Here is a 22,309-nt window from a genome sequence, read left to right as displayed (position 1 = left end):
TGAACCTATATACCTTGTAAATTTGTATCTTTGATTAATCTTCTAATCTCAATCTGCTGTCTTGGAAAAGGGTGTATTCAGTATTCAGGATATATGCACCCCCACCTTCTAGGCACCTCTGCAGACCTGGGAAACTGACACACATAGGCATAGCAGAGTTCTTAAATGATACAGTTACCATCCAACGCAGGCATGGGCAAAGTCCGGTCCTCCAGATGTTTGGGACTACAATTCTCATCATCCCTGACCACTGGTCCTGTTAGCTAGGGATGATGGGAATTGTAGTCCCAGTCATCTGGAGGACCGGAGTTTGCCTATGACTGATCCAACCGTTCATGTTGTTTGCTTCTGTCAGTCACTGTGATGTTTTCAGTTTTTAACAGGCTCCTTTCATTAACCCTCTTTTTCAGTAATAGCATCGCACAATGACAATTCTCAGGTACCACTAGCGATTACTTGTGGCGGTGGAAGTGGAATAGTACAAAGTACCCAGCTTCTTGTGCTGAAATCTGAGCATGCGAAACTGGAAAAGGAACATGCTCAACTGAAGAAAAAACTGGAGATTATGTTAAAGTAAGCCCTAAAGTTTATCTGGAATTGTTCTTCTCCCACTATCAGTTGCATGTCTGTTCTTCAAAACTGTGACGCTCTTAACAGTGGCATTTCTCTTGAGACAAATATGCTTGTGCATAAGTTTGGTAGGCCATGAATCTCAGAATCCTAAGCTGCCAGCCTGCCTTGGACTGCAAAAGCAAGCTGCCTGGTGAACCACAGTATGTGGCTGATGTGTTGCATACAGATGGTGTGGTCTGGCTTCTCAGAAAGCACCATGCCTTGGCATGGGGGTCCCCAACCTTTCTGGGCCACCAGGACACATGTGGATGTCTAAAGTTGTTGTGCGCACCACAAAATACCCACTTTACAGAGCTCACCCCAGTATGAAAAACACCTCTGTGCTCCCACCCAAAAAACCCCAAACGAATAATCCACAGCCTTGGTGAGCACTTGTGTGTGTCTTAGGGGGCACTATGGTACCCGCAAGTGACAAGTTGGGGGCCACAAGTGTAGCACATTACATTTAGGTGTTTCTACTGTTAACAGAGAAATCTGAGGGCTCCAATGGACAAAAAACAAGGACACCAGCCAGAAATACCAGAGCAAAACAGTGAATTGTAACATTTGGTATTGTGTAGCAGAGGCCCTTTGAATAGATAGGAAGAAACTGTGATGAAGTGTTTTGTGGGGACAAGTCACAAAAGTGATTGTGCTGATTTTGGTAGTGCATGATGTGCATGATATCTGCTGGAGGGGCAACCCCCCCACCTATACATTAATTCCTGCACTCGGCCACAAAGCTCAGTCATGACCTCTTGACCCAAGCTATGTCCCAGATCTGTTGTGAGTAGGGAAAGGGGTGTGGGAGAAGAGTCATGCCTGCTGCCTTGTGTTACTTGGAGTTGAAAGGCAAGCTACACAATACAAAACCAATCAGTACCATTGAATACATTTGTCTATTCCAGTGTCAGTTCACGACACGTCAGTTTGTAAGCAGGCCAAAGCCCAGCGGCTTAGCTTGCATCGTTCTGAATGAAGGCATGCTAGAGGTGTTTTTTAAATAGTGCTGCTGCCACTATTCAGAAGGGAGGAGGTGGAAACAAGTTCCATGTTTCAGGGGGTGGGACGTTTGAAGCAGAATCTGATCTCTCCAGCGAGGGGGCCTGGCAGCAGGCCTCCCACTGCTAGCTCGCCTCCTTTCTCCAAATAGGAACTAGTAATTCAAATCTTAGGCAGCGATCACATGTCTGACAAGAGGACTGATCTCATCTAGGCCACCTCAGAGAGTCATGTGCAGAATTTCATGTGAGGTAGTATTTAGAATGAGAAGACTTCCAGTGGCAGCAAGCTGACTATCTTCAGGTAGATCAGCCTGAGGGCCACTAACTTCTAAACATGCTGTAATGGTTATAGGGGTTGCTCGTGCGTAAGTTGCCGCCACTCCTGGCTAGGTTACCTGGTTGAACCCTTTCTGTCTGGACAGCCCTTCACTTCGTGGCTGTTCCAGCAAAGAAGTTCTTTGACGCCAAGTCTCCGCCTACTCTCCCTGCGCGGAAGTCTTCTGCGCAGGGTGGGTGTGGGCAGCGGAGGACCCGTGCTCTCCCTGCTGGTCTCCGGTGAGGAGTCCTTGAGCCCCCTCGCCGATTCCCCCATCTGCCCCCCTTCACCCCTGGTGTTATGCTGATTTCCTTCCCCAGCAGATGGGCTGCCTCTCTCCCTGCTGGGCCCCTCTCCAGCATCGCTCTGGAGCCTTGCCTCCGCCTCTAGCTCCGATGGCAGTTCCCTGACACACGCTCTCACATCCCTCTACATCCAGGCCTTTATCAGAGTGCAAGGACACATTCCAGGCAAGCGAAAATACTCAAGAAGGCTGTGAAGGAAGGCCAGCGTCCTGGGGAGATCCCCAAGGGCCAGGCAGAGAGGTCTACATAGAGGGCTGCCTTTGACCCCCAGGGCTGAGGTTCCCCACTGTTGTGCTAGATGAAGCCAAGCCTTTTCCTCTACTTGTAAGAGGTGGGCTGAGAGCACAAAAATGACTCTTCTCTTCAACGTGTCTCCTTTGTGTCCCAGAAATGAGCTGCTCTGGAAGGAGGAAGTTAAGAAATGGAAGGAGCGGTCCTTGAGGAGGCAGCGGTCCACAAGCGAGGAGCAACAGCTAAAATCACCAAGGAAGACTGCTCCTCCTTCTGTGTCGGAGCAGCCATCTTCTCCCTGTAGAGAGTGGTCTTTGAGGAGGCAGCAGCCCACAAGCGAGGAGCAACAGCTAAAATCACCAAGGAAGACGGTTCCTCCTTCGATGTCAGAGCTGCCGTCTTCTCCCTGTAGAGAGCGCTCCTCGCAACCAGCTCTGTCGTTGGACACGCCCGCTCCTGTGTTGTTGAGCTGTCCGACCTTCTTTGATAACTCTCGCTTAGGAGATTTTAAAGGTAGGTAATGGCATGATACAGGGGTGTGCAGAAGGCAGACTGAGATCTGCTGGGAGACCTCTGGGAGATTTGCTGCAGATTGGCAAGGATTTGTGAATTCCAGAAGCTGGACAACTCCAGTAACGAAACAACTGTGTCCCCACCCACTGAAACAAAAGAAGACTGCTGAAATGAAGCAGGAACCACAGGAATGACTTGTTTATGGCACTCAGAACAAATCCCTTTGTTTAGCAGCTGCTTGGGCCACCATGTTCTTTCATGCATGTTACAATTAGTGGATGTTGGGGTTCTCAGAAAACACAGTGGTATTATTATTTTCTATCAATATTTATCTACCGCCCTTCATTCTAAGATCACGGGGTGGTTTAAAATAACCCCTCCCCCACCGTTTTTATTTAGAGATGTAAATAAGTTTATTATTTACAAAGGTAGATCTCACAAGCCTGAAGTCTGTTCACCCTTGCTGTAATATACTACCTGAAAGGGAAGAACCTCTAAGAAAAATGCAAAACCCATGAAAAGTGCCACACTATCAGCCACGTAAAGTGCTTCAAGGGTGCCCTATGACCTTGAGTGCGGGAATAATCAATAATAACTTCAGTTACTTCTCATACACGCACTCAGAATAGGCGGCTCTAGTAGGTCCAAAGTAGCTGGCAATAGCAGTTACACCATCTCTCGCATTCCAGTGTTCAGTGTGCCTTTTGGCCCACAGTTCCCCATATGTTGCGGAGATAAAAGGTTTAGCCAAAATGCCACAGCAAGAAGCAGGAAAGGCTGTGCAAGGGTCTGGGGGGAGCAGGTGTGCATAGTTAAAACTGCTTTCGTTAAAGCAATCTGTAAGTTTCTCCCAGTACACTGATGCGCATGGTTGTGTTGCGCTTTGCCATTTGCCGGAGCAGTTTTGATTCTGTTTTAAAGGCTCTGGAATCTTGTAACACAAAAGCTAGCAGACTTTGTTCCCTCCTTCAGTTGCTCACTCAGTCATGCTGCTCTTCATTGTAGTACAGCAATTTATTGACACTTGAGTTCAACTTGGAAACGTAATACTGAGCTGGGTACAAATCATATCTGCCTGTGACTCTTTAAACTGAGTCTGCAGCTGTACTAAATTAATATTTCAAGGTCTGAAATATAGTGGGGTTGTTATGATTCGTATAAATCTCAAATCTCAACATCTTTTGAGAGAGGCGACTGTTGAGAAGCATTTAAGCATCGTTTTTAGCATAGTTGCAGTACACTTTCTGCCCTCGTTTGCCAGCCTTGGCAGTGTAATTCCTTAAACATCACTCCTAGTACAGTTTTTCATCTGCACCTCCAAAGCGTCTCCTGTGCAGCTGTGAGCCACATGTTTTAATTGCAGGACATCTAACGCAAAGCACACCAACAAATTTAAATGACACAAGTTGAGCTCATTGCCATTTTGAATTAGTATGGCTTATGAGCTTCAGTTGTCACAATGATTAATGTTGTGTGTTGCGCTACGCTTTATACAAAGGCCCAGAACCCTCTACCCACAAATGGTCATTCTCTTCTGAACAATTGTTTTGCCTTCTGGTTGTCTCTAATAATTACAGATGTCTTGAAAACATGTTCTTGATCGCAGCCATTTTTATTTAAACAAATGTCCACTATTCTTTTCTCCAACAGACACAAAGTCTTCAGGTGTCCCGTCCACTGACAGAGCAGCAGAGTTTACAGACAAAAATTATAAGCAGTGGTTTGCAGGCTCAAACAATGACGATGTTTCTAAATGCAAGACACAATAGCTGTCTTGATATTTTTGTGGACACAGATTAATAGATTTCCATCTTCTTTTGACTTCCTCATACTTATTTTTAATGTGTTTTTAAAAGAATAAATAAAGAATTGTTGTTTAGTCGTGTCCGACTCTTCGCGACTCCATGGACCAGAGCACGCCAGACTTCCACTGCCTCCCGCAATTTGGCCAAACTCATGTTTGTAGCTTCGAGAACACTGTCCAACCATCTCGTCCTTTGTCGTCCCCTTCTCCTTGTGCCCTCCATCTTTCCCAACATCAGGGTCTTTTCCAGGGAGTCTTCTCTTCTCATGAGGTGGCCAAAGTATTGGAGCCTCAGCTTCACGATCTGTCCTTCCAGTGAGCACTCAGGGCTGATCTCCTTAAGAATGGATGGTTTGATCTTCTTGCAGTCCATAAAGAATACCTTTGCACAAATATTTCTGTTGTTGAAACTGAAGTCATCTTTCTAAAGTGTGATGGTACAGAGGTAAATTGAGATGTGTGTGAGCTCATCATGACAACCGCTCCGTAGCCACATCTCCAAGGGGAGTCCAAAAATGTAGGCAGCTGTAGTTGATCCCTGAGCTGACAAAAGCTGGTATAGCAGTCAGAGTGCTGGAATTTGGATCGGATGGCCTGGATTTGGGTTATTAATCCAACCTCGTGCATGACTAGTCCTATGAACTGTTCCGTGGGGGGTTAGCTCCATTTAACTCGGTGCTTGCTTCTGAATAAAATAGGCTGCTTGTAGAGCTCTGAGCTTTAAACAAAGGTCTTCAGCCAGCAAGCAGTCTTGCAAGGTGTTAAATGGTTAGCATGAAGCAGAAATCCCATCTCTAACCTCTGCTCAAATATTTTCCCATTTCCCCTATGCTAGCTTTGAAAGCCTCGTTATCGCCTCAGTCACTTGCCACAGCAAGGAGAATCCCATCAGATTCCCCTGCCAGTTGATGCAAGGAATGGTCCTGAGTATCCCAGCATCCCCTTCACAAAGAGGAGTTCCACACTGATGAAAGCATAGGGCCCACAGCTGAGATGGGACTGAGTTATGCAGCATGATCCACTTCCCTATTACATGGCCGGTAGAATATCACTGAGCCATGAACACTGTTTTCCTTATGCTAAACTTGTGGTAGAAAGCTGAGTGTCTGGCATTACAGCTCCACTGATACTGGTTCATCCTCCCTTTAAAGAAGTGAAAATATGTGAAGGCTAAATCCTAGATAAGACAGGCAACACAAGGTTACCAAGCGGTGAGTTACACAGCGCATGTTAGCTTCCAGGGTCCCGTTGGTAAGCCTGCCATAGACAAAAGAGATGCATTTTTTAAAGGTTTCTAGATATGGTTCCCAAACTTCCATGGATCACTTGAAAATTGCTGAGGGTCTTTGTGACCATTTAATGGCTTTTCGGCCTGTTGTAGCAATTGTAACATGATGCAATGGGACAATGGATGATCTTTAATTGCATTTTTACTGCTGCTTTTATTGTGTTTCATTGTACTACAGTTTGCATTCCATAGAACTCAAATAATACCATAAATGACAATATGGGAAATAAAAAAAGCAACAAAAATTACAAATAAAAATTTAAGTGAATATTAAGGCAGACCTGAATGAAGTTCATGGACCACAATTTGGGAACCTCTGTTCTAGTTGCTAATGTATGACTGTAAATTGATAAAAATCAGAAGCAAGACCTAAGCAAGATTTTAAATTGGTGTGCCGATGGCCATTGGCAGAATACATGTGGATGTTTGCCTAAGTGTATGCAAGTTGCAGAATCTGCTTGTTTCCTTGTGAGGTAAATGAGTTTAGCCTGGTATAGAAATAAGCTTCCTTTTTTCTGATGGTTTGCACAACCCTCAGCATGGTCTGCATTCCCTGAGATTCGCCTTAGTATAGCTGGCAACTGCCAATAGTAATAAAAATTAAAATAGGTAGATGTAGCACTTTCTCAGTCATGTCCTTCTCAAAGCCAGCATGGTGGAGCTTGCACATTCATATAATCTTTTCTTTTTAGAAGTAATTTATTGCTGTTCATTCAGTGCAGTGGGCAGTATTCAACTAAATGTGAGTGGAGCAATTTCAGTTTGAATTTTTCGCACTCCTCTCTACACATGCTCCACCTGCCCCCCCCCCCCAAATCTGCTCCAGGTGGTTGAGGGAGCCATGAGAACAGATTTAGGGAGTGCTGTATTAAATACAACCAGATGTACCGTAATTTTATCTAATTCATTTGTGTGGCATGGCCAACTCTGCTGAACAATTTTTATGAATTACATCTAGCACAAAAAATGAGACCTGTTAGCTATCCTGATCCTAGCATCTTGGTCAATCCATTTTGGCCAGAACTTTCCATGTGGGTGACACATTTTTTAGACATGCATAATTTTGCAACACAGTAATTCAGTTTTACTAGCAAACTAGAGGTTAAACTAACCCCTTTCCAGCCCCAAGAGTAGCATGGGGAGTGTCTGCGCAACACATCTACACACTGCAGCCGACACACCCAGTTTGGAAAGCTCTGGCTCTTAGCCTTTCGACAGTAGCATGAATTAGAGATATATTAGACATATATTTAAACTCCTCTCCGGTTAATTGAAAGCAGTGCCGTTTTGCCAGTTGTCTTTGTTCATAAGTCTGATGCCAACAGTCTTTTATGCATTGCCATAAAGTAGCTTAACCCTAAACTTCACTAGATGGCAGTATTTACGTCTACCACGGCAACGACTTATCTTAACTCGGAAGCAATTTTCCAGCACACTTGAGTTGAATCCCAGCATGCTCTCTGAAAAACACAAGTAACCGCCTCCTGGACAAAGGTCTCCAAAGAGGTCTTCACAGCACTCCTGAGGTAAATTTTTCCTCCATTCTTGTTCCTTTTCTTTACAAATAATAGACTCTTTCATTTGAGAATGGATTCTGGCAGATGAGAATTGTCTGCAAGCATAAGTAGCTTTGAATTATCTCTGCCTTTAGAAAAAGGTTTTGCCATGTGGAAAATAAGTAAAATAACCCAGTCATATGGGTGGTATATAAATAATAAGAGTATTGTTGTTGTTATTGTTAAATAAAGGACTCAGAGCAAATGTCTAGCCATATGCTTAACCAGGGAAGTGCTAATCCTGCTCCGTTCTGCCTTGGTCAGACCACACCTGGAGTACAGTGTCCAGTTCTGGGCAGCACAATTTAAGAAGGATGTTGACAAGCTGGGATATGTGCAAAGCAGGGCAACCATATATCTAAAGGACTGTCACATGGAGGATGGGACAAGCTTGTTTTCTCCTGCTCTGGAGTAGGACCCAAACCAATGGATTCAAGCTACCAGGAAGGAGATTCCAACTCAACACCAGGAATAACTTTATGACAGCAAGGCTCTCCTTCCTTGGAGTCTCTGCTATCCCTCATACCGAGGAAACCAGACCTGGAGTCTCGCACCTCTCTGAGCTTGTGGTGGCATGCAACAAATATATTAAAAGCAGTTGATCAGCTCCTAGTTACGCAAAAACCCTGCAAATATATTGAAATACGTGTGTGATTGGCTCTACAACCAGCATGAAAGATAATGTGCATTTCTTGCAGCTGTTCCTTCTGTAGTTGGCACTGGTGAATCAGATACCACAATCTCCTTGAATCACCTACAGGGGGCACGATGGGCCGGCTGGATGGGAAGGTAATACTGATGACTGCTGCAGCACAAGGAATTGGGCGAGCCACAGCTATTGTAAGTCCGAGAACTCTTACTGGGTTTGCTTTGGGTTGGATTTTGTACAAATGCATCTGCAAGCAGCTGTCACAAATGTACTTGTGCTTGAATGTATTTAGATAGCGGTGAGCAGGAGCAGGAGAGTACCTAGGGCAGGGGTCAGCAAGGTTTACCTTGCCTGAGCCTGTTCACTGCCGCGGAGCCCCCTCCGTGGGCTGGAGTGAGAGTGCGCGCCCGCCATTTTCTGCGTCTGTGCAGATGCGATTTCCGGCATCCGTGTCTGTGCAGACATGATTTCCGGTGCCACAGAAGTGAGTCCCCATGCCGCGCTGTGCCAGTTTAGCACAGCGCATGGGGACTCGCCGAGTGGGCAGTTTGTGGGCCAGTTAAATGACCCCCGTGGGCCGCTTGTGGCCCATGAGCCTTAGGTTGCCTACCCCTGACCTAGGGGTTGGCGCAGGCCATGGGGGTGAAAAATCATGCCTTTCCACTCTAGTTTGGAGTGGCTAGAAGGCCATCTATCTGTGTGTGTCAGGAGTTTAGCCTACACTCGAGTAGGACCCTGAACTGGACACATGCCTGACCTGCATGTTCCCTCCCTCCTGGTCAATTGTTCAGGAGCTTCATAAGCTTTCTTCAGCCCAAACATCACAGCGACCGATGCCAACCAACACCAGCACACTTAGGGATCTGCAGAGTATGCACATCATGCATGTGACAGACTTCAGCAATTCAGCGTTTTGGCTAATCTACTTTATTTACATATAAACACACACGGCATGGCTCCCTCTCTCTCTAGCATCAGACAGCAAAGAGAGAAAGAACAAAGAACAATAGTCCCACTTCACGGAACCCAGTAACACAAACACCCTGTCTCCATCACTTCCCACTCTGTGGAGTCAAAACATACCACGTCATGTGAAAGACAAAAATCCCATGACTGCAATCATGGAGCAGGAATTCTAACAGTGTGCTCCCTTGGCTGCCCCTCCGCTGCTCTGGGCAAGGCATCCAGGCTCCTCTGGGTTCCTCGTTGGAGGCATCCAGTCGCTGGCGTGGGCCATCGCAGCAACTCTGCAGCAACCTCCCCATTGCAGCAACTTCCCCAGTCACTATTAGAAGTGTGAGTGGTCCCACTTGGAAAGGGTGCAAGGGGTATGGTGCCAAATGCCAGTACAGCTTGCCAAGGGCACAAGGGAGCCTAGGTAAGCCTCCGCTCTGAGGGAGGGAAGAAATCACAAAGGGAAAATCTTCAAGCGATCAGAGCCAGGGAGTGTAAACCAGGGATGGGGAACCAGTGGCGCTACAGACACCATTGGACTCCTGCTCTCATCAGCCCAAACCAACCTGTCCAATCATAGAATCACAGAATTGTAGAGTTGTAAGAGACCCTGGGGGTCGTCTAGTTGCAATGCAGGGATGTCAGCTAAAGCATCCATGACAGATGGTCTGTGAAAATGCCTTTGTATTTAGGAACAGAATATTCCAAATACAAAAATATTTTATTTATTTCTCATAATTTATATGCCACTTGATTGTGACAATAACAATAGAGCTTTGATTGGACTATAAATGCAGTGAGAGGATGTGTCATTTGAATCCAATTCTTTGAGAAATCAGTCTTACCTAACTCTGTGTTTGATGTTTTGATGGCAGCTCCTCACAACAATCAGAACATTATCAAACCAGCTAACTATCCATGGCAGCTAGAAGGCAGAGCCCATGTTTTAATCTGTTCAGATATTAACTACATTTGGTTTGGTTTTGAAAGGCTTTTGCAAAGGAAGGAGCCAAGGTCATTGCTACAGATATCAATGAATCCAAACTCAGAGAACTGGAAGCCTATCCAGGTATTTCTTTAGTTATTTTGAGCCTGAGCCTGCTTCAGATTTTGGATGGATTTGGGGAGTGGAGTAGAGTAGAGCAGAACAGAAATATACCTTCTGAAGAGCAATTGGGGTGGGCTGTCCAATGCATTTCACGTTTAAAGGTGAACTTACCTAATTTGCAGAATTTGAAACAAGATGTCCATTGAAATCCGTGCTTCTCTGAATTTTGCAGTGTAGTTCTCCAGCCAAGTAATATGTACATAAATACATATACTAGTGTAAAGTGCGCATATAAATATATATAATAGTGAAAATAATATGCAAAAATGCATTTTATTAGAAAAGGGAAGAGTGGAGCTCAAGGAGTTTTGAATTATTATTTTTTTAAAAAAATGCTTTGTGCATCTGTATCTAATCTTGCCCCCTTCTAAAATTGATTTATTGGTGCGTGTTTTTCTTTTTGTAAGAAAATAATAAAAATAAAATCGGGATTAAGGGGCGTTTTCAGGGCTATGGAGGGTGTGTGTGCTGTGTCCCTTTGGTACAGTGGTGGAGGAAATGCTCTGTGGTGGAGGGGGACGACAAAATTGTGGGGGTCAAGGAGGACCGGAGGGGTGAGAAATGTCCCTATTTCCATCTGAGGAATACTGGAGGGTATGAGTCAATATCTTTGTACTCTGTAAGGTTTGCTTCCAAGTAAAACATGTGTTGTAGGTACCTTATAAAATTAGCCTTAAACACTGCTGGGCTTGCCAGCAAATTCCCAATCAAATTCCCTTGCCTCTAAAAATGAAAAATAAAAGTCCTGACCTGAGGTTGTTAACTGAACCCTTTCAGAGCATTGCCTGGCTTCAGATAAATCCAAGTTTTGTAGCAAAGAAATAAAGCTTAATAGCACTTTCTGTCATCTGTATTACTCAGCAATAATGGTTTGATTATAGTTATTAAGCTGCTGACACCTGGGTAGTGTTAATTTTCTTTTGTTAAACTCTGATGCAGAAAAACAACAACACTTTTTCTACTGAAGGAAATTATTCATCAAGATTCAGGTGGAGCTGTGTGCATTAGGCCTATATTTACACTGATGGGGATGAAAGCCACCCACGTAGAGCTGGGAGAATTTCTGCGAAACATGATCACGCTGCCCCTGGAAGTCCTGTTGACTTTAATGGAAATATATTGACATTCTAGCTCCTTTCGCAACTTCTCTTCTCATGAAGTTGTCTTGGAAGAAGGGCATGAATATGCCCACTGACCGCACTTCATGCACAGAGCCAAGGGCCCGAAAAAGGGTCTCCTCTCTGCATACAACCCTACACAAGTGAGTGCTTCATGTGATGGAGAACCCTGTACAACTGAGCTTCTAGCTCTGCAGAACACTTTGTTGTTGTTTAGTCGTTTAGTTGCTTCCAACTCTTCATGACCCCATGGACCAGAGCACGCCAGGCACTCCTGTCTTCCACTGCCTCCCGCAGTTTGGTCAGACTCATGTTTGTAGCTTCGAGAACATTGCCCAACCATCTCATTCCTCTGTCGTCCCCTTCTCCTTGTGCCCTCCACCTTTCCCAACACCAGGGTCCTTTCCAGGGAGTCTTTTCTTCTCATAAGGTGGCCAAAGTATTGGAGCCTCAGCTTCATGATCTGTCCTTCCAGTGAGCACTCAGGGCTGATTTCCCTAAGAATGGATAGGTTTGATCTTCTTGCAGCCCATGGGACTCTCAAGAGTCTCCTCCAGCAACATAATTCAAAAGCATCAATTCTTTGGCGATCAGCCTTCTTTATGGTCCAGCTCTCACTTCCATACATCACTACTGGGAAAACCATGGCTTTAACGATAAGGTTCCTGGAGCAGGAACCAGCAAGCCACTCCAGTATCCCTGCCAAGAAAACTCCATGGACAAAGGCAACAGGCAGAACACTTACATGAATTAATTTGTATGTGCAGAGTCGCTCACTGCACAGATGTGTACATACATGCAAGGTAATCATCCTTTATCATGAAATCAAAACAATATTGCCTATTCTGATATGCTGATTTCCTCAACAGGCATCCAGGTTCGTGTGCTGGATGTCACCAACAAAGAACAAATTGAAAAACTGGCCAAGGAAGTGATGAGAATTGACGTTCTATGTAATATTGCAGGGTAAGCTGCCGTCGTGGGTCAATTGCCTTTCCTTTTCAATGTGCTTTTTAAAACAGAAGCACTGGGCTTTCAAACACCCCCGCACTGTGCTTTGAAGTCCCAACAATTGGAGCTTCAAAGTTCAGTACTGCCTGATGTTACTATGACCCTCGTGGTCCCTTCCAACTCAACGATTCTATGAAAAGTGGGCAACGCGGCCCACCTGTCAAATTTGACCCTGCAAGGGTGAGGAGATGAGAGTTCAGCCCACTGACCAGGAAAAGATATATCCACCCAGGTATATGGCTTTAGAAGCTTTGACAACGTAAGCAGCATAAAAATAACTAAAATAAAATAAAAGCCTGGACAACTTCAGCCGCTGAAGGTATATTTGAAAAGCCCTGAAAGCACAGGAAAATAACCTGTTGTTCCTTGTGTCTTTTATGCCAGATTTGTCAGTACGGGGACCATTTTGGAATGTGAGGAAAAAGACTGGGATTTCACTATGAACGTCAACGTTCGCAGTATGTATCTGATGATCAAAACATTCCTGCCTAAGGTAAGGCCAACATGCTGTTCTCTTATCCTTTAGAGGTGTAGTTCACTATGTGCTCAGTAAAGGGCTGGTAAAAGTGATGTAAGAGGAGAAGGAGCCAGGCCGAGATAATATTTGCAACTTACAATTCTCAGAGTGGTTTCACAATCCATCTCTCTTCCCAGGGAACTCTGGGAATTGTAGCACTTGGGAGGGGGATATGAGTCTCCTAACAACTCTCAGAGCCTTTAGCAAACAATACTTCCCAAGATTTATTGGGGAAAGTCATGACTGTTTAACCTGGTATGATTCCGCTTTAAATATATAGTGCAGATGGGGCCTTAGTCTAACCTCCTCCTAATAATTTAATAATTTTTTTTAGTTATTTACTGTACCATAAAAGGTAAAGGTAAAGGGACCCCTGACCATTAGGTCCAGTCATGACCGACTCTGGGGTTGTGGCACTCATCTTGCTTTATTGCTCTGCGGTTGTGGCACTCATCTTGCTTTATGTGGCCAGCATGACTAAGCTGCTTCTGGCGAACCAGAAACGCCGTTTACCTTCCCGCCAGAGCGGTACCTATTTATCTACTTGCACTTTGATGTGCTTTCAAATTGCTAGGTACCCAATAACAATTTTTCTGAAGCATTTCTTCTGGGGGCCCTCCACACTAGTGTTTTATCGCAGGTGTGTTCTGCAACATGGTTTTGACCATTGTTCATTACAGGTGGATTAATTCTGCTTTGATGTGTGTTGTGATCCTCCCCCAATGCTATCACATTATTGTTGTCCAGAGAGACTATAGTGCAACCAAGGTGGGAAACGCGCCCCCCCGCCCCCTCAATCCCTCAGGACATTTGTGACATAAAAAGTGAGAGAATTTCAGCAGGATGTTGCAGGATATGCACTGATGGGAAATGAAGCAATGTGGCCGTCCCAAAACTTTTGCGGGTGCAAAGAGCATTAAACAGAATCACATAGGACTATCGTGAGCAATGTATGTGCAAATGAAAGGATGTTGGGGGGAAGGCCTTAAAGAATTATCCTGTCATGGGACAGCTTATCATGCCATCAGTTTTAATGAAATAAGGTGAGAGCAGAGAACCTCACTACGTATTCCATCACTGGCCATGAGACTCTTGGCATGAGACCAACAGCATATACCGGTAGATCTTTCATTTGCCCATCAAATTTGTGTTAATCCCTCTATTATCTTTGTGTGTGAAGTTTTAAAGCATCTGACAAAAGCTTTCTTTTTCAGTTCAATTGCACCTTTAAAAAAAAGAAAAGATAAACTACATTTGTGAACCCAAAGTTCAATTTAATTGTTTAAAATGACACAGTATTACATGAATGTCTTGCTTATGGGCTTCCCATAGGCTTCTTGTTGGCCACTGTGAGAACGGAATGCTGACCTAGACTGGCCTTTCTTTCCCCTGATCCAGCAAAGCTTTTCCTCATAGTCATCTGCTTGGTGTTCTTGTGGTGTCAAAACATTTTGTGTTTGCATTTTTTAAATAGATGCTGGCGGAAAAATCTGGTAACATCATCAACATGTCTTCTGTGGTATCTAGTATCAAAGGTCAGTAGCTTCGCAGTTTAAGCACAGCAAGGTTCATGTCATCCTTACCTTATTTTACACATATTTTAAAATGGACTGGTGCCTGTGATATAGGATATTTGGGGGCTATGTCCTTCTGGTGTCCTGTTGGTCTAATACCAATCTAAGGGACATTTCACATGAATATCTGTATTCATCTTGGTGGGGACTTAGATGCAAGTGACGGGTACCCAGTGCATAAAAAGCCCCACATTTTATGAAGGTTTATTACTGCAGGAACTACTTGCTGTCTTTTAGCATGTTAAAGATTTGTTTCAAAATGTTCCTATGTATTTTGATTATTGTGAGTTGCCATGGGCTTCCTTGGAATGGGGAAGCAGGTTATAAATTTGACATGACAAAACAAAGTTTTCACTATGCAGGACATGGCATGCTGTTTCTTATTTTATTATATTATTGACCTATCATAAACGTCTGTAGAAACTAAAATGTTAACCACACAAACAATAACAGAACCATACACAGAGCATATTCAGTATATAAAAAACCCCACAAATTACAGAGATGTTGTTGCATATAGCCAAGTTTTTAAGATGAGTCTATATAGCCCAGCCACAGTGAGGAGTGCCATTTCTGACCTTTTATAAAGGAAGCTGTTGTCACTTTAGGGCAGCTCCATGAATACTTGGTGTGCCACATCCATTACATTTTGATGGCTAGAGTGGCTTCTTAGAGCCAAGGCTGCACTCTGGAAACATCTGCCTCTGCTTAACACTTGTACCATGGCAAGCATCACTAGGTGTGTCCAAGTTGGTGTTGATAATAATATATAATAATAATTATTTATTATTTATACCCCACCCATCTGGCTGGGTTTCCCCAGCCACTCTGGGCAGCTTCCAACAGAATATTAAAATACAATAGCCTGGTAAACATGAAAAGCTTCCCTAAACAGGGCTGCCTTCAGATGTCTTCTAAAAGTCTAGTAGTTGTTTTTCTCTTTGACATCTGGTGGGAGGGCATTCCACAGGGCGGGTGCCACTACCGAGAAGGCCCTCTGCCTGGTTCCCTGTTACTTCTCTTCTCGCAGCGAGGGAACCGCCAGAAGGCCCTCAGCACTGGACCTCAGTGTCTAGGCAGAACGATGGGGGTGGGGATGCTCCTTCAGGTATACTGGACCGAAGCCGTTTAGGGCTTTAAAGGTCAGCACCAACACTTTGAATTGTGTAGGTCTTTCAAGACCGGTGTTATGTGGTCTTGGTGGCCGTTCCCAGTCACCAGTCTAGCTGCCGCATTCTGGATTAGTTGTAGTTTCCAGGTCACTCCAGCTTCCATTGTCTCTGCCCATCATCCAAGCTGGCTGGGGCTGATGGAGGTTGTAGTCCAACCACATGTGGAGGGCCACAGGTATCTTACAGCCTTGCTTTTATGGGTTGACCAGAAAGAGGCAAAACTGGGGTGACCTCCCAACATCTGCGAGTAATAGAAACCTTGGGTAGAAATGGAACAGCTGGAGAAATGGGATCTAAATAGTGCATGGCAATATTCTCAGGGGCACAGAATGCAAACACACACACACACAAGCTTTCTTCTATAGAAATCGATCTTTGTACAATATGTTTTTAGAAGAGAACAGGGAATAGAAGTTCAGCTCATCACAAGACTATTTAGAGACAGCCAATGAGAAGGCAGAATGAAGGCTATAGAGAAATGCAAAATGAGCTTTTGCATTCTTTGGTATGATTTGATTTCCTGATTCCCACCCTGATCTCTTTCTCAGGAGCTGTTAAGAGGTGTGTCTATGGAACCTCAAAGGCAGCAGTTATTGGACTTACCAAATCCATAGCTTCGGACTTCATTGGGGAAGGAATCAGATGCAACTGTGTTTGTCCTGGTAAGAAGCATCCCACCATCTTTGTTCTGTTTGAAGTTCGTGCAAAGGCATCTAAAGTTTACATTTCAAGGATGAATCCCTCTGGGCTATTTATTAAAGTAACTAATATTTTCTGACAGAGGAGTTACCATTTAAATACATGATGCCATTTAATTAATACATGAGAGCCAGTGTGGTGTGGTGTAGTGATTAAGAGCAGTAGTCTCGTAATCTGGTGAACCGGGTTCGCGTCTCTGCTCCTCCACATGCAGCTGCTGGGTGACCTTGGGCTAGTCACACTTCTTTGAAGTCACTCAGCCTCACTCACCTCAGAGTGTTTGTTGTAGGGGAGGAAGGGAAAGGAGAATGTTAGCTGCTTTGAGACTCCTTAAAGGGAGTGAAAGGCGGGATATCAAATCCAAACTCTTCTTCTTTTTAATGTTTGGGTATTTTCTTAGGCACTATTGACACTCCTTCTCTGCAGGAGAGAATCCAGGGCAGCCCTGATCCAGAACAGGTGGGCTATACAATTTCATTTTTTGCATTATGACACACAATCCGGCAGTGATAAGCTATTTAAAGCACCTTTCTTCTCCACAGGCTGCTTCAAAACATTCATTTTTCACCATTTTGTACCCAGGATTTATAACAAGTCAATAGAGTAAAAAGTAGAGTAAAATGTAAAAAGTAAGCAGATCCTCCTCACCTCTGAATGTAGGCAACTTATTCACCGCAAGCCTTTTTTGCAGAATGTATTAATTGGCTTTGTTTAGCCATCATAGTCACCTATGGTTTATTCATAAACAATACCGTAGTTGGTTGTAATGGAAATGAGCCTAGCCTACATGAAGGCTTACATTTCCCCCTCCTGTTTCCAGTTTGCATTAACTATAGTTAAGCACTAATAAACCATAATTATTTTCCTATGATTTGTTTGCAACAAGCCAACTTCAAACCATGGTTTGTGAAAATGGCATGTTGCAAGCAAACCATCGTTAATATTAGCCTGTTTTGTCAGATAACACAACTGGCTGTGGTTATTCAAAAGCAGAAAAGAAAGCTTTTGTCTGTAAGAGGATTATAAGGGAGGTTCGTGAGTCTCTGGCAGAGCTAGGCTTGCCTAAATGCAACAACTGAGCTCACAACCCTATCGTTTAGAAGGGGCAGAATGCTCTTCTGCCTGTTGGCAGCTGTTGAAGTGCAGCCTCCTTTATAAATATTGACATCTCTTGACCCCATGTACAGCTTACCTTGGCAGTTAGATGTCTCAATTTGCCTTGGCTTTCCCCTCTATTTTCTTTGAACAGTATCTTGGGAACAACATTCGCATGGAAGTTTGGGAAACTTCCAAACTATTCTAAATGATCTGGGTGTGGATTTGAAGTATCGCATGATGAAAAATAATGCCAGGGGAAAGTCCTGTGTATGAGAACCACGTCTAGATTTATTGATGCAGTGAATGCTTTTTATCTCCAGGCACTGAAAGACTTTATGGCCAGGCAAAGGATAGGTAGGTTTGGGACAGCTGAAGAAGTAGCCCACCTGTTTGTATACCTGGCTTCCGATGAAGTAAGTACAATGGGTCAGCCATATAGCAGTACACCAGGTTGTCTGAAATAGTGCCTCTCTAACAGCTAGTGCCAACAAGCTTCTGTTTGCTGAGATAATGTGTTTTCAGGGCCCACCCTATTCCCTTGACTGTAATCGGTTTCAGCTGTTTCTAATTCTGAAATTTAAATTATTGCAACCCACCCTGGGAATTGCTGGTGAAGCACAAGCGGTAGTAACAACAACAACAACAATAAGAAGAATATAGAACTGGGTGGGGGCCTTAGGCCCCCTCATTCTGGCCCCCAGAACAAGCCACAGGCCCCATTGCTCACCAGTTCTTGTTTGAGTGCTTTTGACTGGCTGGAATAGTTCCTTGAACTCTTATTTGTCTAGAAAGAGGGTAGAGAGGGGTGTTTGTATAGCAAACTCATGGCACCAAGATAAAGTGTTTGTTTATTGTTCCAGCCACTCAGAACCTTTAATTTGAAGCAAGTAATGTTAGCGAGGTGGGGTTTTGAATCCCAAAGTGTGTCAGCGAGTCGGAGGGGTGGGCAGAGGAGGCTGGTGGAACAGGATGGTCCAGACAAAGGAGTCAGTGATTTGTGGGGTTGTGCCACCCGTGAGGAAGGAGCCAGAGGAAAGAGCCTGGGCAGTCAGGGACCGGAGGAGAGGAGGTTAGGGAAGAGTTGCAGGAAGCCGAAGAGGTGGAAGAGGCAGCCCCAGAGAGAGATGGGCCATTAGAAGTTCCTCCATCTCCTCCCTCACTGACTCCAAGGACAAGGAAGGGTTTACAGTGACGGAAGCAGCTGGAGCTGCCACACAGGAGACGTCAGTTGCTTGCGTGCACCATGTCAGATGAGGGTGTGTGTGGTTGTGTTGTTGCATCCCTGGTGTGTCTCTTCCTTGCACCTTAGGAACAGATGTAATCCAAGTGCTTTGTCAATAAAGAACTATGCTTTCCATCGCTTGTCTCCACCGGGGCTGGGTGTGCTCGGGACAAACTGTAGTTGCAATCCCTACAATTTAAGATCCTTCTTACATACTTGCACAATTGTCTCAAACTCTTCCTCCCTCTGCTGCCTTGCCCCATCCAGTGAGAGCCAAACTAAGCATGACAGTATCAATGCAATGAGCAATGCACTGATGTTAATGGAAGCTGGTGTCGTAACTGGGCCCAGTGCCATCAAGTGAAGGCAGTGGAGCCTGCTCAGAATCTAGCGGCTCCTGGGTTGTCTCAGTCCCATCTGCACAAGGCCCCATTTTGGGGATTTTCACAGGCTACTGCTGGCAATCTACCTCCACTTCCAGTCCCACCCAAACAGGATTTATATTGCAGCCTTAATCCTTTCACAATGGTCATTTAGTCATATGGAGTTCAATCAGCTTCTGAAACATTTAATATTGGTTGGGACCTGTTATGTACTGAGTTGAATAGGATCCAAACTGCAGCAGTCTGATTGGTCCTAGAACAATAGGATTCAGAATGCAGCAGTCTGATTGGTCCTAGAACAATGCAGCAGTATGATTGGTTGGTAGGAACCACCCAATCATGCTCCAGATAGAAGTGAATCCACAACCTGATTGGCTTACAATAGAATTCCGGAATTAGCCAATCATGTGCAGCCCATTGTGTAAATAATGTATATAAGGCAGATACTTTGAGGGGACATTCATTCCTCCTCACCACTATGAGCTGAATAAAGAGCATGAAATCACTTTGCGACTCTGAGTATATTTCAGGACCACTACATTTATAGTACTGTATTTACTGAGAAAACAATGACTTGAATAATGCTATATGCTCAAACTTTGTCCTTGCTTTCTTCAGTCAGCATTCATGACTGGCCGGGAGTACATCATTGATGGAGGCTGGAGCATGTGACCTGGTACCTGGAGATTTCTATTTGCAAATGCTGAACGTCAGAGCTTGCAACGGTTTTGATGCCTAAAATGAACAATTTAATCAGCCGTCTAATAGGTGCTAATCCAGTCTTTCTCTACGCAATGGATTTGTTTTACATTTTGTTTCTCATTTATCATGACATCTTCACTCCAGCTTTTGTGTCCACTTCAATCAGATGCATGTAATCCTAAGTTGCTAGGTGTGCGCACTCATGCACGCACATAGTGGGATGGGGAGGATCCAGAAGAGTGAGGTCAGAGGCAAATAAGGAGCATAAAGAACAAACGCTGCCAGTTGCATAAAGCAAAAAGTTTTAGTGATGGCAACAGAAGCATCCTGGCATTAATAAAATGATTAATACAAGAGATGGAATCAAAAACCCTCATCGCAGTTCTAAGTCATAGAATTTGATTTCCGAATCTATTGTAATTCAACATTATTATTGCTGGAGCTTCCTTTGATGAACTAGGTGGCCCTTTCAGTTTCACAATTACGTGGTGTGCCTTTGTTCCAGAATGGCTACATGTTATTGCCTTACAAGTGCCTAATAAAGTTAATTCCACTACCAATTAAATGTGGTTCTTTTCAGTTCCATGCATGTGCGGGTAGAACCCTGCTTCCTCTTGTACAACACGGAGAGCCATCGGAATTAAGGAAGGCTATGGAAATTGACAGCTAAAAACAGGCTTTTAATAATTACCGGTTGGAAATCAAAAGGAAGGCTTAAGCCGCTTGCAGTGTCTCTCTTTTCACTTTTCCTCAAAAGATATCACAGGCTTACCATTTACTCAAACTGTTTTTCCTGTCTCACTGTGCAGAGTTTGCTAGCTTGTGCCAGACTTGCGTCCGGGATTGGTGCAGGGTAAAAGAACTGGGTACATCTGAAAAACAGCCGCCTTGCTTTAGTAGCAGACCTTATAATTCAGAGAGGGGAGCGTCTTTTTACACAGGGCCACATGCCCATATTTGGCAGAGGCAACAGTGGGCACAGCAGTGATTGTAAATTTCGCCTTTGTATAGAAGGGTAGTTTCCACACGCACACAAACACACCTTTCCATCAAAGGAAGCAAGAGGCATTATCAGTGCTGCAGGACACATTCCACCCAGGCAAAAATGCATGAAGCAAGGCCAGAGGCAGCGGTGGCCTGGGGAGAATCTAACAGGCTAGAGAAGCTTGGAAGGGGCTGCATTTGAACCCTGGGCCAGAGGCTTCCCACCCATGGAATAATGATTACATGAGAGCAGTCATTGTAGGAGACAATATTTACCTAAGTGGACCAATGGCCCATGTTGGTGGAAGGCCACTTCAGGTATTCATTTTTTCAACATCTCATAACATGAAACTGTGGGAAGAGGTCCATCCCATTGCCACTCTGCGAAGGAGCTTTCGTTTCCATACTAATCCTTTTCACAGAGCTTGCCAACATTTCTTAACTGGCTTTTTACAAGCCTGTCTATACGTGTTTGTCAAATCATTGCAGCAATACTTTTTCAGACCTGCTTTGGGGGGGCAGTGGAATGCCACTGCAGCATCAGTGTGGAAAGGAAAAGGTTTTTCAGAGCTCCTCTGACATTTAAGTAATTAATATGATACATTAAGGCTGCAGTGGAGGAGATGTTTGCTGTTTTATTAATGGACCGCTATGTGTAAGAACAAATAAACATGAAAACAAATGCATCTTCCCTAGCAAACAAAGCAAACCCTAATACTCTACGGTGAAAGGTTCTAACTTAATTTGCCTAATGGTCATCTGGTCCAGCAACCTGTTCTCAGAGGCCAACAATATGCCACAAGTAAGACATAAATGCAATAGCACCACCCATGTGATTCCCAACAACTGATAGAACCTACTTTTTGTGTACACTCTATACCTTTAAAGCATATTATTTCTCAAAGAATTCTGGGTACTGTAGTTCACTCCCTCACAGTTACAATTCTCAACAATCCTGAACAAACTACACTGCCCAGTATTCTTTGAGGGGAGGAATGTGCTTCAAATATGTTTTAAGGGTATAGTGTGTACACTGCTGGCTGGTAGCCAATGCTACTCTTATTCTCCATTAATTTGTCTTAACCCGCCTCCCTTTTAAAAAGCAATTTAGTAGCGACAACTGCATCCTGTGGCAGATTGTTTAACTTTCCTTGTCATGTTTGCTTTCTACTTGCAACAAATGCTTCAAGTGCCTCTTTTGAATAATAATACTAATAATAATTTATTATTTATACCCCACCCATCTGGCCGGGTTTCCATCCAAATAATAAAATACAATAGTCTGTTAAACATTAAAAGCTTCCCAAACAGTGTTTCCTGAGCCCCCAGTGTGACATGATGCAGTTAATGCTATCAATTAGCACAATCAGAGAGAGAGAGAGAGAGAGAAGCAAAACAAAATTCATTTAGCAACAGAGATGGACAGGGTCTCCAAAAACACAGGAACTGCATCTTTCTTGGCTTGAAATAGGCCAAAAAGGACCTCCTC

The 22,309-nt window shown here is 44.1% G+C and overlaps 2 protein-coding genes across 8 annotated transcripts in view; both read left to right on the top strand.

Moving 5' to 3' along the window:
• CENPE (centromere protein E) overlaps positions 1-4,860 on the top strand; it is a 37,217-nt gene extending 32,357 nt beyond the window's left edge. For all 6 annotated transcript variants that reach the window (XM_081924751.1, XM_081924752.1, XM_081924748.1 and 3 more), the window contains 3 exons: positions 411-573; positions 2,626-2,981; positions 4,632-4,860. In XM_081924751.1, the coding sequence (XP_081780877.1) occupies positions 411-573; positions 2,626-2,981; positions 4,632-4,750 (638 nt within the window). In that variant the 3' untranslated portion in view covers positions 4,751-4,860. The remainder of the gene's footprint in view (positions 1-410; positions 574-2,625; positions 2,982-4,631) is intronic.
• A 2,645-nt stretch (positions 4,861-7,505) lies between these two features.
• Positions 7,506-20,401, top strand: BDH2 (3-hydroxybutyrate dehydrogenase 2). Of its 2 annotated transcripts, none has more exons than XM_081925438.1 (10): positions 7,506-7,599; positions 8,328-8,469; positions 10,223-10,301; positions 12,328-12,424; positions 12,854-12,962; positions 14,461-14,521; positions 16,281-16,394; positions 16,832-16,890; positions 17,850-17,942; positions 19,753-20,401. In XM_081925438.1, exons 2-10 carry the CDS (start codon positions 8,398-8,400, stop codon positions 19,804-19,806), a joined length of 738 nt encoding a protein of 245 aa, XP_081781564.1. In that variant the 5' UTR covers positions 7,506-7,599; positions 8,328-8,397; the 3' UTR covers positions 19,807-20,401. The 2 variants fall into 2 exon arrangements, with proteins under 2 accessions (XP_081781564.1, XP_081781565.1); XM_081925439.1 differs by having other exon boundaries at positions 7,516-7,599; positions 8,390-8,469.
• Positions 20,402-22,309: the final 1,908 nt, after the last annotated feature.

This window comes from Podarcis melisellensis (genome assembly GCF_964234715.1).
Source record: "Podarcis melisellensis genome assembly, chromosome: 9".
NCBI classification, from domain to species: domain Eukaryota; kingdom Metazoa; phylum Chordata; class Lepidosauria; order Squamata; family Lacertidae; genus Podarcis; species Podarcis melisellensis.
This window is presented reverse-complemented; position numbering and strand designations above follow the sequence as displayed.